At 34.5% G+C, this 17,073-nt stretch overlaps 1 protein-coding gene across 18 annotated transcripts in view; it reads right to left on the reverse strand.

The window, feature by feature from the left end:
• Sox5 (SRY-box transcription factor 5) overlaps positions 1-17,073 on the reverse strand; it is a 921,295-nt gene that overhangs the window by 313,927 nt on the left and 590,295 nt on the right. For 15 of the 18 annotated variants that reach the window (XM_063238388.1, XM_063238384.1, XM_063238383.1 and 12 more), the window contains one exon: positions 14,570-14,801. In XM_063238388.1, coding sequence (XP_063094458.1) covers positions 14,570-14,800 — 231 coding nt within the window. In that variant the 5' untranslated portion in view covers position 14,801. The remainder of the gene's footprint in view (positions 1-14,569; positions 14,802-17,073) is intronic. The other 3 variants (XM_063238393.1, XM_063238378.1, XM_063238379.1) reach the window with 1 other exon arrangement.

Raw genomic sequence — 17,073 nt, forward strand, 5'->3', positions numbered from 1 at the left:
CCTTCCTTTGTGTCTTCTCCTGCCGATCCCGTCTCCTTCTCTAAAAGTCTGCCTCCTACTTTCTCATCACCTCTACTTTATTTAGACCAACTGATCTTAGGATTTCAGCTCCCCCTTTGTGTTTATCTCTCTCATTAAAAATGTATAATGAATCAGGGGCTGAAAGAGTATCTGATAAATTCTGGGGAGACGGGACAACATGGTTACCTTGCTAGTTCTCCTGACTCCTCACACTCTGCCTGACTAATTAGACCCAGCAAGTGTCTGAGCTTTGTTCTCCCGCTCCTTATTCTTTCTCACCAGGGAAATTTTATGGAGGGTAGAGCAATGTACCCTAATGAAAATTAAGGGAGTATTTGTAGAATAATAAAAACAGATTAAAATAAATAACAGCAGGTGTGCTCTTAAATTCTAATATACAAAGGTGATATATTATTTTTGGAATATCAAGTAAATCCAATTTTCTTCTTTTACCCAAAGTGGATGTGTATCTTTTGTCACCTTAATATAAAAATATTTTCTATAATAATTTTAAAACACTGTATTTTAACCCTAAAATGACTTAAGGTGGGAAAAGAGGGAGCAAAGGAGGAAGGAAGTGGCAGAGAAGGGATGAAAAAAGGGAAGGGAGAGAGAGAGAAGAAGAGAGAGAGAGAGAGACAGATAGACAGACAGATAGAGACAGACACACAGAGACATAAACACAGAGACAGAACCAGAAATAGAAACAGAAACAGAGAACGCAAACCTTAAATCCCATCGCTCTTCTAGGCAGCAATGGCAGCAATTTCCCCAGATGAAGAGGTCACCACTGTTTAACAGTGTGCTGCCACATTAATTTAGTATGACAAGATAAAGCAGTAATCTCAGCTCCTGGAGGCTGTAAAGCGCCTGCTATCCAGGGACACGCTCAAGTCGATTTGCACTGTATATCACTTTATACAATTGCCATGACAAAGCCCCCTGAGTTCTCATATGTAAATCTCTCTATCCCTCTCTCTTCCTTTGGCTCTTTTTTTCCCTCTTTCATTCCCTTGCAGTTTCTTTCTCTTTGCCTCAGGTCCAGGTAGAACACATCCACTCAGCACTAATCTCTGAAAACTTAATGCTCTGCACATGATGAGGAGCACACAATACACACTCCTCTCATAACCACTCTGTCAAGTCCCCCAATTTAAGAGAAGATGTTCAGGGACTTAGATAATCCATTGATCCCACTTGCATCAGCTTTTATATTTCAATCTGTCGTGTTAAGTTGTCAAGAGCAGCGATTAAACTGATGTTTCATGATTCGAGATTTACTTTCCTAGGAATGATAGTTTTCAAAGCTCATCTTAGGAAGTTCTGCTTAAAGATTATCCCTACAAAAGCTGATGTATCTTTACTAGCATAAGTCTAGTAATAAAACAATAAAGTGTTTTAGGTAAGGACATTTTAGATAGACTCAGTGCTATAAACAAGAATATAAAACTGAATATAATTTGGATTTTAAAAGAATGTCGTCTGTGTAGTTCTTTTTGCACGAAGCAAAAACACCATATGCAAAAAAATTGGGGGAGACTATGTTTCTATCTGTGTAAAGCAAAAATAATTATAGAGTCACTGAAGAAGATATAAGCAAAAAGGAAATAGTTTACATGACAGTACATAAAATGATCATATGAAGCACATTAGACACAGGACAAGTCAAAGTTTTATTCAATAAAACAATGGCACAGATATATAGTTTAATCATCAAGAATTAACAGTTGGAGATGTAGATATTTTGGTTGGCTATGTCAGTTTTATATGCAGTATGTCAGATTCCTGACAGACGAGTTGTTATAAAAATCCATTTGTATTATGCCTTTTCCTTATAGCATATCCTTTTTACATTATCTCAAGCTGTTCTTGTGGGTAAATTAGAGAAGAGAGTTCAAAGGACTCTAAAGCAATAAACACAGTACCAATAAACAAAGGACTGAGCCCCACAAAGAACTTCTAAAATTCCATAGTGAATAGGAATTTTAAAGCAGAATGAAAGAGGAAAAACAACAACAAAACAAAACACACAGCGAGAAAACATGCTAATTGATAAAACCAAAGTATTCAACACAGTTCACTATAATCATGCCTAAAAGGAATACAAAGGATTATGTACCCCTCAGAAAGTTCATTCAGGAAAATCAAGTAATTTTAAAATACATTCAGATCTAACTGGTTGTGTTCTCCTGTTGTGGTGATACTGTTGTTTTTTCCTGGCAAACCGTTACACATGCAGTACACGAAGCTACAAAGGCATACTGTAGTCTGCCGTCAGAGTGATGTGGAGGGGCAACTGGGCTGTGAGGCCTATTCGGGTGGTAGAAAGAGAGTTCACACTACCAGCACTCACTAGCTGACAGCACTGCACAAGGTCATTATGCCCTCTAATAGTTATATCCACTGCTTAGGAAGTAAGTACCATCCCTAAAGATTTAGATAACATTACACTCGAAGTGTCTTTTGTGAGCAGTCAGACATTCAAAACACTGCAACATTCATATATTAACTATAGTCAAGAGTCACTACTTAGGGATGGAGATACATTCTGAGAAACATAAACAACAGAGTGCACGTACACATGCCTAGCTGGCATATCGTAAAACACGCCAGGCCATGTGATAGTCTCATGGCACTGTCACATAAGCAGTTGACTGAAATGTTACAGGGTCAGGACTGTATTAGGACATACTTGCTGTGTATCAGCCACTGTACCAGCATCTAGGGAAATGGTAATGAACAAGACATATATTGCTTCAGAGAGACCACAGAGTTTTCTCTTTCAAATGAGTTTGTATCTCATGTTCAATGTGAATGACATAAGAAGATACTGACGGGCTGGGGATTTAGTTCAGCGGCATAAGCACCTGCCTTGCAAGCAGACAGTCGTGAGTTCGATCCTCGGTACCAATAAAAAGGAAAAAGACCAAAAAAAAAAAAAAATAAATAAATAAATAAATAAATAAATAAAAAGAAGAAGAAGAAGATACTGACACAACTTAACACTAAAACTACTGAACCACTTAAGGTGGGAGGTAAATGTGAGTGATGGACTTCAAGTTTACTAACACCAAATTATGAATATTGGGAGAAAAGAGTCTTCTTTTCTGTTAAATGATAGTGATTAGTCAACACAGTATAAATTAGAACCATAGCACCTATTACATGCTGGCAAACCCTGTGATGAGAATTCTGTTATTTAATCGTTACAAGTCTTATATGGAGAGATTATCTGTTCTCTCCATCCTAACAGGGAAAAACAAGGCACGGAGAAGTCAAAGACCTTCGACAAGGTCAAGTACCTTTAAAGACTCAGAACTGTGATAGGAACTGAAGCAAAATAAGTGAGAGCTTAGACTTTTTACCTTGCCATTATACATATTATAAGCTTATCAACATTCTCTTAGACTTGGCTTCACATGAGTTTTGTTGTCATGGTGGTGGAGGCAGAGATGAGAGTGGATGCTGAACAGCATCCACTGTGTAAATAATGTGTAACACTGTGTAAATAATGAAAAACATTTACGACAATGAATTGATCATAAGTATTTGACTGATAGTATATCAGGCTCATTAAGTGGCTTCAATTTTCTATAATTAAAAAATAAAAACAACCTTTTTAATGTGAAAAATTTGAGATTTCTACGTAAGTTTTCATTTCTAAGCATTTCCCCTTAGTAAAGATTTCTTGTAGGGCACTTTAAATGTGTAAACATTGAATGTACTTAATGTTTAATACGATGTACTGTTTGTCTTTTACATGACAGAACTTAAATGTTTTAAAGCACATGTTTAACAAGTAACATTTACCAAGTATCGTCTATATGACAATTATCAGAATGTTTATCTATACCAACGATTTCCTTCAACATTACAAACACACTCTAACATAGATGCAAGGTGTTATTGTCCCATTTTTGAAACAGAAAAAATATGATCAAGAAATTTTCCATGACTTGCTCAATGCCATACAAACAGGAGAATTTGGAATTTAATCAGTAATTCTGTCATTAGGTTCCATGTACTTAGCCATTATCCTATGCCAACTCTCATAAAGACCAAACAAAATTTAATGTTACGTATAAACTTGTTACATAAAAGGTTTAGAGAATACCTTTGGAATTATGCAGGACTTCTTATACATATTCTTAAATAGTCTACCCTTGGGCCATTTAAAAGCAGCTAAAACCAACGAACATGATAAAAATCAGACAATCTCTGAGTTAGGACAGAGTAAGTAACCGAGGTAAGTTTTACCTGCCTGCCCCAAAAGTATTCTAAAGGGTTTTAAAACTGCTTATGCTATTTAAAAGGATGTTAGCGAGTATATGGGGAGAAAGGCAATAAGCACAGCCATTAAGTGCTTGGGCTCTGAGGTCATGAACCTAAATTCTATCACTTACTCATCAGGCAGGTCACTTTAACCAAAGCTGTTTCCCATCTGTAAATTGGGGATAATCACAGTTGCTCAACTTAATGAGTTGATTTAAGATTGACTGAGATAATAAATGTGGGTGACTTATGCACAGAAAACACTGAATATTCCTATTTCAATTATTATTCATTATTATATAGAGCTCATCCTAAACAGCACTTTGAAATTGACCATATTTGAGTTTCACCCATTAGAATAAAGATAGGTTATAAGATATATTCACAGACAGGTTTCAAAGATGCTTCTTGTGTTCTACTCGGAGGAAATTAGAATCTCCAATGCACCGGAAGCATGTGCTCCAGTTCTTACATCTCTGGTGGTGCAAAGCATGCCAGCCACTGCCACAACTTGAAGATGAATGCTGGTAAGAGCTCAGAAATTTCCCTTCCTCCAGGATGTACGTTTACACAGATGGAAGTGTCTTTAAGTGGATGGAGAGGTTGTGACTGAGCTTAGAACATTTTTAATACTACAAATTACTGTAACTTATTTTTCTGTTACTCCTTAATAACAAGTCTTCAATTTTAATGTCGGACATATTTTATATCTGTCTATAAACATGATGATACTAAATGGTATCTCTGGACTGATTCACATATCTGCCTTTTTATATCTTACCTCTGGTTTAAATTTCTCGTTAACCCTTAGAATATTATTTTCTAGTTTAGTGATATCGACAAAAAAGATTAACTGTTTTATCTGGAGACAGGCTGGCTTTTTAAGAGCTAAGAAGAGACACTGAAGTAAACACTGCTTCTCTATATAAAGATAACATTGTTTGCCTTGCTGCCACAGAAGCAGCCTTGACTAAATAAGACACAAAATCCAGTGACTCGTGTTCATTTACTTTATCATGTGATGTCAGTGTCACAGAGCTGGCCAGGGCTGCTCTCCACATACTCACACCTCATCTGCTCACATGGGTCATCCCTAAATACGGTCTATGTATAAAGATTTTAAGGCATTTTGCCTTTGTACGAAGGAGACATGTACCAAAGGACCAATTATAATTATCACTATAAGTTAGATTTATATTTATTTTTATTTCAGACACCAAAGAATTTTCCTTTGTCCTAAGGAAATAGAGAAAAAGCAAAGGAAAACAAACAAACAAAAACCAGAAGTTACTTTCTAAAGCCAAAAAATTGGGGGAGGGGCATAAGATGAACAAGACTGGAAGAAGTGTGTTGAAATTCTATCAGAAACTCAGTTTAAATGCTTGCTTTATGCCAGTTCAAATCATGACTGTCTCAGAACTTTGATGAAATATTTGAGGAATGTGTAATGATTTTAAAGGCATGTAATGTGGTCACCAATTTTGTTTATTCTCAGCTTTCTAATTTCAGGTTGAAATTACATAAAATCAATTTTTCTTGAAAATAATTCCATCCCATCTTCTATCAGATTTTCTGCTGTACAGAAACCTTCCTTATTTTTTAGCTTACCATCTCAAAATCCATTTATTTTTCTCTGTTTATAGTCTTAAAATAGAAAGTTATATATAATTGACAAAATATATGAAAAAAGAAACTACACTGAAAATGATACTGTGTTATGATTCACTTTCTTAACATCTGAATAAAATGTTTTCCAAAGATCACTTTTCACGTTTTGGGGTACAAAGAACCACTGTTTCCAATTGTTATAGCAAACAGGAAATAACGTATAAGCATAATTTGAAATATTTTGCAATCCTATGGACAACTCTGAGTTCTACTGATTTGATTCCATTCCCCAAAATTAGGCATGAGCACCACAATAGTAAAGAAAAAGAAATATTAACAAATACATATTTTTGTTACTGACACTAATACAGTAATACAATATCAAAGTTACATAAATATTTTCCTTCTGTTTCTTATACTTTGCTTATCTTTTACACTTCTATGAAATCTCAAATATAAGGAAGAAAACTGAAAACAACAATATTGAAATAATGAGGTACTGAAAACAAAGTGATTAATGCTTTCAATTTAAAATGGAAGTTAGTAAGAGCCATAGGAAGAATATAGGTATAGGGGCTGGGGATTTAGCTCAGCGGCATAAAGGCCTGCCTTGTAAGCAGGCAGTCGTGAGTTCGATCCCTGGTACTGATAAAAAGGAAAAAGACCAAAAAAAAAAAAAAAAAAAAAAAAAAGAATATAGGTATATATTTACATTCACTAGTAATGATTTTAAGAGGTACTGTGGAATACCATCCTGCATTCTGAGTCTTGTTTTGCCAAGGAAGAATATTAGAACTCTATTTTTTGTTTTGTTTTGGTTTGGTTTTTTTGGTTTTTTTTTGGTTTTTTTTTTTTTTTTTTTGGTACTGAGGATCGAACTCATGACCTCACACTTGCCATGCAGGTGCTTATGCCACTGAACAAAATCCTCAGCCCCACCAAGGAAGAATATAAGTAAAAAAGTTACTATTTATTATTAACAGTGAGTCATGAAATAAAACATAATATAATCTCAGAATACATTAAAGAAGTGCACTACATAATTTTGTGAAGAACTCACTACATTTTCCTTATTTTTGAAAAGCCAGTGAAAAGTTTACCATAAAAGCACTGGATCTTTATAACTCATATGCACTAACACAAATCTACGCTGGATGTAGGAAAACCTGGCAAAACCCCAAGAGCCAATATAAGTAAAGAGGAAGGAAGTCTGTGGCAGAGGACAATGGCGCTGATTATCCGACCCTGTCTGCTTCCTCATAATGGCCCTATTGAGAGCCACAAGATGCTCCAATAAAAACGCTTTCTGATTGAGACAAACTGAAAGAGAAAGGGAGAAGAGGGAAGAACTGAAAATAAAACATCTAAGATACAGAAGATAGTCTTCCTGCAAAAAAGACAACTCGTGAGTATTAACTTACAAATACAAATGATGTTTCTGTTCTGTGAGTTAAAAAATGAGACACAGATGACCAGCTATCCATTTCACAAAATCAGGACCAACAGTACTGTCAGCTTCCATCATTGCTTTTTAGTGTCTTTGCTATTTCCAGTATCCCAGCCAAGTATTTCATCATTCTTTCCACTGCATTCAAGGTGGTCACCCAGATAAAGATAAAAGAAAGGAACCATTTGAAACTGCAACAGCTACTGGAGTAGTTTTTACCCCTATTAATGTGAGGCACATGTATTTACTAAATTCTCCTCAGTTTATGCTAAAGCCTTATAGGACAGTTTGTGTTCAGTATTTCTTAACTTGTCTGTTTTTTCAGAGTTATTTTTACTACAAAAATTACCTAAGGAAAATGCAAAACTATATTTCAGTAAAAAGACTTCGCATTCATGATAATTGATCATATATATGGCAATTATTTTCTGCTGAATACTTTTCAAATTAACATATTTTTGATCTGCACAAGAGATACTTTTAAACTGAGAATCTCATGTATCAGAGTTATAACTTTATATTTCAGTGGGTTTTGTGCAAATCATACTTCCATATTAGAGAGCTACAAGCAGAAAGAAACTAGCATGCATTCTTGTTTTTTTCTGATAAATATTAAGTGTACATATTTGAGGTGCATCTTTCTGCAACACTCCATAGTAAACTAAAGACATTAAATTCCATTAGAACATATATTTAAGAGCAAATACATATATTATTGTAACAGTGGAAATTCTTCCTAGCACTCTTGAGGCTGAGACAGGAAGATCGCCAAGAGCCATAGGCTACCGTTGGCTACATAGTGAGTTGAAGACCAGCCTGAATTACAGAGAGAGATCTTGTCTTTAAACAAAATATTCTGCTTATTCCTCTGCATGACACTGTATGGGAAAGCTAACATAGACCTTTACTAGGTGTTCCACACAATTCCAAACAGCACTTTTTATGTAAGAACATATTCAAGTAATTTCTCCAATCTTTGGTAACTTTAAACTCAACAGCAGTATTTCAAATTTGCTGTAAAGCCTGTGAGTCAAGATTTTCTGGACTTAACATCAGACACCCTCGCCTACCACTGGGCTGAATGGGACAGTATGGCAATGGGACAATGTGATCTATTGCAAAACCTATATGATGTTTTTGACAGACTTCTACTGATGGTGTTTCATAACCGATTTCTGCTAGCCCTAGGGATAATTTCCAAAAAGAATGTGAGTATACAGACAGAATTACTTACACTTAAATGCAAGTTTGGGATTCATCTAGAAAACAACTTCATGTAGTATTTTCTGACACATACAGAATAATGGTTGTAGTAATGTAATTTCATTGTATGATAAACATCAATTTACCATAAAAAACAAATACAAACTTATCACCATTTTCACCTTGTTTCAATTGAATTGGCCTTGTTCAGATAAGCAAGCCTGTCTCTTACAGAAACAAGAGTTTATAGATAAACTGTGTGAAATCGGGTATGTGTGTGTAGAATTATCCTGCCTACTATCATAATTTTAAACTGCCACCCTGCACATATGGCTTCCAAGCTTACTTTATCTGAATCTCTCTGAATCTATTCTCCATGCTATTAAACTGAGCACATTCCACATCGTTCAAAAGTAATTACACTTTTGTCTAGAGTGTAGGAGACGGCTCTCCCTAAACAATGAAATTCTCATTATTAGAACTGGCACAATAACCACACTGGCTTAACAACAGTATGCATTATAGCATCACAATAACTTATGCTAAGTTGGATATACAAAGGTAACCAGAAATTGAAAAGCATATACAACAGCACCACATAAAAATAGCAATCTTTACCATACCATAATTAAGGTCCTATTCTGAGACTTATTTTTAAGTCACACATGCAGTTTTCTCTTTTCCTCCCTGAATTTTCTGAATAATATTTCATATATAACACTATCCTAGAATAACATCTAAAACACACAACAGTCTTAGACACTAAGTACAATTTACATAACAAATATCTAAAGACACAGGTGTAATACAACAATTAAAAATATATTATATAAATAAAGAATCCTGGCTGTTGACAGGGAGCTGGAGCAAGAAAAAGCCTCTCCATGTCATATACACTAAATGATTTTTTAAAGCTGGAGGATGGACTGCATTCACTGGGACTTGACTATACTAGAGTCTCAACTATATGTCTAAATTTTATAGAAGATTAACTTAAAAGCAAATCATTTTCTTCTGTTGATGGACTTAAGGGAAAAACTAACTTGCACTATATTATGCTTTAAAATAATTAGGTTTCCTGTAATATTTAAACATATTAACTTTAGCATGCATACATCAATTCCAGGAAAATGTCATCAATATAAACAATAAATGATACACTGATAATACAATACTTCCAAGTCCAATGGATTTTTAAATACAAAAATATATATACACAGCTTGGCACAGGCTGAGAAAGGAAGATTATTTGAGCCCGAGTTTAGTGAGATCTGACTGGGTACAATGGTACAGAGAGATCTGCCTGGGTACAGTGATACAGAGGCCTCATATAAAATGAGTTGGGGGTCCCTGGGCAGTAGAGTAGCTCAACCATACAGCAATTGCCCTAGCATGCATAAGGCCCTGGGTTAGATCCTAAGCAATGTAAAATGTATAAATATACACGTGTATATATTTATTGTATAATAAAATTCAGCGATCTCTTGAGCGAGCTACTTCAAAATTTTTAAAATAAAAATTATGTTGTTCACTCAGTACAAGAAAGACTTAAGGAAACAAAAGAGTTTGGCTGAGATAGAAGGTGCTTTAAAAGGGCAGGCAACTGATTATTAAGTAACCACAGGTGGTCAAGACTTTCATTTCACATCACATTTGACACTGGAACAACAATATAACCAGCAGAGGTAGCATGCAACCAGACAGAAAACGAGCATCTAAATGGCTACCACAGAGTTCTCTAGCTGCTCCGGTGGAGCTACCTCATTTCTCTTCACACCCAGGTTCCTTCTAGTGTTCATATTCACATTAAGTGACATGTGGACATATTCTGGGTAGTTCTTTGTATTTCCTAGTAAGTCCACCTTCATTAGTGCTATTATTAAAAATGAATCAGAAATGACAGTGATTCTTGCCTGTATCTGAAGCTCTGTCGTGAACAACCATCTCAGAATCCACATTTTAGAAAAACAAAAACAAAAGAAAAAGAGAAGATTTAACCATTAATGGGAATAAAGTTCAGCATGGCCTTTACATCAATAAGAGAGTCAGACTTTCAAGGTGCTTCTAACTATTTGAAGATTAAATGGGAATCAAATTTTGCTATTAATTGCTTCATTTAAGAAACCAACAGAATCCGTGTTCGTCAAAGATTATCTGTGCCTAAGTCACATGTGGAGTAGACAGCTAACAGTATTCCACAAGCATATGTATGTGACATACTTACAACAGTTCATCTGTTGTACACTCTGAACACTAAGTAAAACTTTCTAAATATAAATCAATCTCAAGCATTGATGCATGTTACAACTGTCTGCTCTTATTTGGGTATTTAGTTATTTCTCCAAAATGCTGAGACAATAAAAACAATTTGAGCAAAGGGGAATTATCTGGTTCATTTTCAAACCTTGGCACTTCTATCCCCTGAATCTGAACAAGGGATCCCAATTCCTCAAAATCTCTATTTGACTAGTTATTAACTCTGTGGAATTTTATCTCAGGAAGTATTTTTCAACTTAAGTTTTCTACTGACAGTACCTCTTTGTAACTTCCAGCCAGCATTGTAAGAATCACTCCGTGGTTTTACTCCCCATCTCAACTATTTGAGCTATACAAAATACACACCTCCCAAATCTTTCTTCTTCATTTAAGAATGGAATATGATGTCACACATAAATAGACAATGAAACATGTCTTTTTATTCTCAAATTGAACTCTGATACAAAGACTATGAAGCATTCTCTGTTTTCAAAGACACTGAGTAGGAAAAAATAGAGAACGTATTTCCTTGCTGAAATAAAAGAACCTATTGTGAATAGGACAATGGCCTGGTATATAAAAGGAAAGAGAGAAAGAGTATTTATGTTGAATAATAGTACTATAAATATATTTGATAATTTTGATAAATGAGCAAAACATCTTAATCAGTTTCACATCTGAATACATCATGACTTTGTTTTCTGAAAACACAGTAGACTGTACTTTTTTGTTCTAAAATTTCTAAAAAATAAACTCATAATAATTATTATGAGTTAGGATCTTCCACTATACCCAAAATAAATCTACTATTTATCTATTCATATCAACTTAGCCATAAATTAAGTATGTATTACATACTAGTTACATACTAGACCCCAGAAGTACACACACATACACACACACACACACACACACACACACACACACGTGTGTTCCAAAAGAAATATTGAAGACCAATAAGTAAATGTATAAATTATAATGTAGACTATGAGAAGGGATATAAAAAAAGTAGAAGAATAAGGCCACAACCATTTTATCTTGGGAAATCAGTTAAAGCACTTAAGAAGTAGCAATGCTAGAATTTAGTCTTATGAGACAAACACAATTTACCAAAAGGTAAAATTTGAAGAGTGTTCCAGGTAAGAAAAATAAACCTATGTCATTCCACAGACCATCTGTTATGTCCATAAGAATATATAAAAAGTTTGACATTACCTAAACTTTGTGTCTACAACAGAATATAGAAAGAGAAGAAAACAAATCCTAGACCAACATTAATATACTTAAAGATTTTGCTAAGGTAAGGAGTTTCAGATAAAATTGTATAGGTGAAAGGACATACAGGGTCAAAGTGAGATAAACAATCCAAGTTGTTTCTTGTGGAATTTGGAAGAAAAGTTGAAAGAAACACTGAAATTTTGAGTTCACATAGTCAGTTTCCAACTGTCTACTTAAGAGATGAAAAGCAGCTCAAATTGAGAAACGTGTGAAGTAGAAATAAATTTAGAAACCATTTAGGGATATAATAATATATAGACATATAGTGAGGAAAAGTTTAAGTGTTGATATCATTACAACTAACATGAATCATTTGTATAGAAGTTACATTAACTTCTAGGAGAGTAAATTTCAACCTGTTGTGTTGCCAGTCTACTAGGGAATTCAGTGGAAACTCTAACACTACTCAGGCATACACACATACAGAGGATTCTCCATCTTCTTTCCAGATTAAGAACTTCTGTTGTAGATGGAGCCACTCAAGGGAAGGGCTGCTGTTTTGTTCAGCACTATTCCTATACTATCCAACAAAAGACTGAGTACACAGGAGATAGTTCATGTCTTCTACTTAGTCACAATAAATTCTCCTTTAAAGCCTAAATGATTTTACTCACATGAGCTGGCTTAATTGTAGCACCATTTCATGCCACTTTTATGAAACCATGTACTTCTCTCCTATCCGTCATTGAGCGTACCTAACACCAGTTTATCTTTTTGGTAATCTTCTAATCATATCTATTTGTATTCAACCAAGCAAATATGGATTAGATGTGCACAGTACTGTCACAGGAAAACCAATCCAAGAAGAATTCGCCATTGCACTCTCTTGAGAGAGGGAAAAAGCCACTACAGAATTCAGTACCAAAGGAAGAGTCTGGCTTCTTAAACTGTTGACTTGTCACTACTCACTTTAGTCTTTCTTCTAGGCTCACCCTCTGAAATAGATAAAATGTTATAAAAGGGCACTTAACTGGCATTAAGTCAGTAGAGAGAAGAAGAAGGAATTATGGATACTATGTTTTAACTTGCCAAGTAATAGATAACACAAAATATGTCTGTGGTCCTGTGAAGATTCAATAATATGTAAGGTTAATAATAAACACCACAGCCAGACAATCTGGGTAAACTCTGGTTCACCCACTTGTTAGATGTAATGGGGAACAATTTATTTAGTCTTTCCATGCTTCAGTTTCTTCAATGTATATAAAAAATTAACAACCACTCATCAAATTATTATGAATATTAAGGACTATTGTATTAATGAGTGCCTAAAATATCACTTCTGTGCTACTCATGTGTTACCTAAAAATTCTTGGTGGAGAATTTTGACACAGTAAAAGACTCAGAAAATTTGAATCACAAGGATTAAAACATCAAATGGGAATATTTAAATCTAGTATGTGAGATAAAAAGTATCACGTCTATCTGAAGTTACTGGAATACATGATTCTTCTTGTTGATTTACTTATCTTTGGTTTAATCAATAACATGAACAAGTGGACATTTTCACTCCTAAGTGCATTTATCATATATAATAATTTCCTAGAGAAAAAAAGGTTTCATGGAATTAGTGTTGTCTTTAAAGCTATGCGAACTATGACAAAATATCCTTGTTGGTGTAAATTAACAGCACTAGTGCTTGGGAAGTAGGAAAATGAGGACCTCTGACTCAAGCAGCCATGAGAAGCAGCACGGGTGGCATGACTGGCGGCTAACCACTTTGTCGCTTTCCTAACACAATGATTCAGCGTTTCTTCGTTGCACAGAGGGATCCATAGCTCTTAGGTGTGTTTGTGCATAGTGTTTCATTTTCAGACAAAGATGTTATGCTGCCTTTTGTCCTCTTGACTTTGAAGCGTAAGATTCCTGATCTTCTGTAGTGACCCAGACTCCAGGGTAAAGGACCAAGGAATTATTTTGAAGAATATATTCGAGAATAGGGTGCAACACAGAATTACTGAACTATCAGAACAGAATGTATGGATTGACTTAGTCTTTTTAGATTAATTAGACATTAGTCTTATTACAAAACCAGTCTCTATGAAATAAATTCTAAATATTATATGATTACTGGAACCCAATAAGAAGAAAGTAACAAATGGATAAACACTGACTTTTTGCGGTGGAAATGGTCAAGCTGCATTCACTGCAACTCTGGATACTCTTTTTGTTAGGAGGATTATGACATTTAACTTTCATTCTAATTTTATATATGTTATGTCAACATTGCTGTTGTATTTTATGGTTTTTTTTTTCTGCTGTAATTAAGTTGTAAGTGTCTGAAAAGCAGAAAGAAACAAACAAATAGTATTTTTATACTCCTTAATGAAACCGATTTACAGAATTCCAGTATGTCAGGAGGGAACCTTGTGTATGGCTATTAAGTACATGGTAATTATAAAGTGAAAGTCTAAAGCCAAATTATTAGTGGAGTAGACTGGTGAGAACAGTGAGTGTAGACACAATCGACCATGAGAAACCTACCATTGTGTTGTGCTGAGAAGTGGGAGTCCTATGGCCACAAGTCTCTTGCGTCAGCAGAGAAACTGGCTGAAATTCCTCAGAGTGAGGCTTGTTGGGAAAACTCACATGCAAAGGAAGGTGAAAGGCTGGGAGCCCGTCACTCTCCTCTTCTTCCACTTTCTGTCTGCTTGTCACCATGGCTACCTCTCCATCTGCTTCCCCATACGGAGAGGCTGGTCGCTTGGAAGACATCCTGGAAGGAACAAAAGAGGAGAAAATAATGAAACCTCCACATAAATCCTTAATGCCGTCATTGTGTGGTTAGGGGCCATTGTAACAGAAATGCCTTTTTGTGCTAGCAGAGAGCAGGAAACCATCCAAATACCACTGCAAAGCACACACAATCAGAAACAATGGCCAAGCAGGTAGCAACAGAACAGTGCTTGTTTGTTGTGAGAATAATACACTAATATAGCACTCTCTGGTATTCTGGCTTCTTAAACAAGAGAATTCACCTAAGAATACTGCATAATGAAAAAGCATTCCATTTTAAAAGGAAAAAAAATACCCATCTAGTTTTACACTTTGATAGACCTTACTGAAGACAGAACATCTATGAATAGCAAAAACTGTTGACAGTTTAAAGGAAAGAAAATAACTAAAATTTCTTTCATCAAAAATATATTAAATCAGTAAGTGATGGCCATTATAACAAATTTGCATTTCATTAAAAATAAGATTATTGTGAAACGTAGAAATATTGGTTAGGAGCAAACCTCAGAGCAACTGACAGAAAGTTTAGTATTTAAGCTTAAAAATTAAATAAATTTTAAAATCACTGTTAACCTTGAAACATTTGAGCATCTTCATTCCTTATCTCCTCAAATCACTGAAATTTGGCATTTAGTTCTAAGACCAAAGTTGCAAGGCACTTTAAAAAGATATAACATAAAAACATTTCAATTCTTTTTTCAGAACACTCCAAATGTCTAGCCCTTATGAATTCAGTGTTATTTACTTCATAGACTAACGAAACAAGAGAAAAAAATCCAAAGAATATTTTATTTCAACAATATAAGGCTTACATTAAATAGTGGTTTAAGTAAATGAACAAAATTAAACCCTTTCTTTATATTCAGGATTGATTCACAAATGTTATCAGAGTTAAAAAAAACACATAGAAATTATTTTTAGTTAAATGGAAAGTTCCTTTTCATTAAAAGTTTTCTATCAAATAAGAATTGAGTTAAAATATTTAATAAAACTTTTTGTAAAAGCTTATAGTTCACTACTTGATTTGACATCGATAAAGCTTTTATTTTTGTTAAAATAAAAAGTGTTTACTGAATCATCCATTCTTAATCTGGACCAGGAAAATGACAAGCCAGAAAGTATTCACTAACTGCCACACCACTTCATATATTGCACATATTTTTAAATTTAAAATGTATTTGCAAAAGAAATACTTCTAATCATTGTTGAATAAAACTATTATTAGTATTAGAATTTTCAAATGGAAAAATGTATTCAACTATTGAAGATAACCTTTGAGAAATGAAAGGAGGAAAGAAAAACGTAAGGTCTATGGGATCAGACAATAGATTAATAGATGTGAGATTAAATATATCTCAATTTACTCATCTTTAAAGACATATTATCTACCTCTTCAGGCATATGTAAAATTATCAGCAGAGTACTTAACATAGAGTGGATGCTCAATATTGCAAATAAAAGCTCTTGCTTATTTGTCAAGTTTTAAAACTACAGTATGTCCCATTCACCCTCAACACACAAACGCCAACAAAAGCAGACTTCCTTTTAATAGTTTAACTATAAAATCATCATGTAATACAAAGTGTCCCATTAGAGAAGGCTCCCTGGTTAGCTATACTTAACTGTAAACTAATCAAATGTATTACACCAAGTGTTTAAAAAGAATTGCTAACAGTAGAGGTGTTGATTAGCTAAGAACAGGGAAAAAAGGAGGAAATTTTGCCAGCTACCATGATATACTGCCTAAAGGAGAGACAGAGTTGGCCATCACGCGTTGAGTATTTTTAAATACTCTCCATCCATTATCAAGGTGTATTCAGCATATACCCTAAAATACGGAGAAGTAAGTAAGGCACAGGACTTAGAATAGTTTTAGTTTCATTGGCAATGCTGTTCCTACAACCAAATACATATATTATTAAAAGTAATAACTTCTAATCACTAGAGAAATTTAACCCCCACTTTTCTGATCACATTTCCATCCCCATATAAAGAACGGATGAACAAAATATACTTAGAATATTTAGCGTATCTGTAAAGAGATTTATCACAGTAAATTAATGAAGAGTTTTAATTATATGTTGGTTTCATCTGTAACTTAACTATAAGGAGATTATGCCTTTGTTATAACAAAACTTAGTATTTGTGGTTTGTGTGGGCATTATCATTCTTGCTGGAATTAATACATTGGCATTCTGTGGTCTGTACTGTGTAATCAGTTTCTCGGTATCTGAAAACTTTACAACACCAGA

Source organism: Cavia porcellus, unplaced genomic scaffold, assembly GCF_034190915.1.
Source record: "Cavia porcellus strain 051 isolate PalLab524CR breed Dunkin Hartley unplaced genomic scaffold, mCavPor4.1 scaffold_27, whole genome shotgun sequence".
Taxonomy (NCBI): Eukaryota; Metazoa; Chordata; class Mammalia; order Rodentia; family Caviidae; genus Cavia; species Cavia porcellus.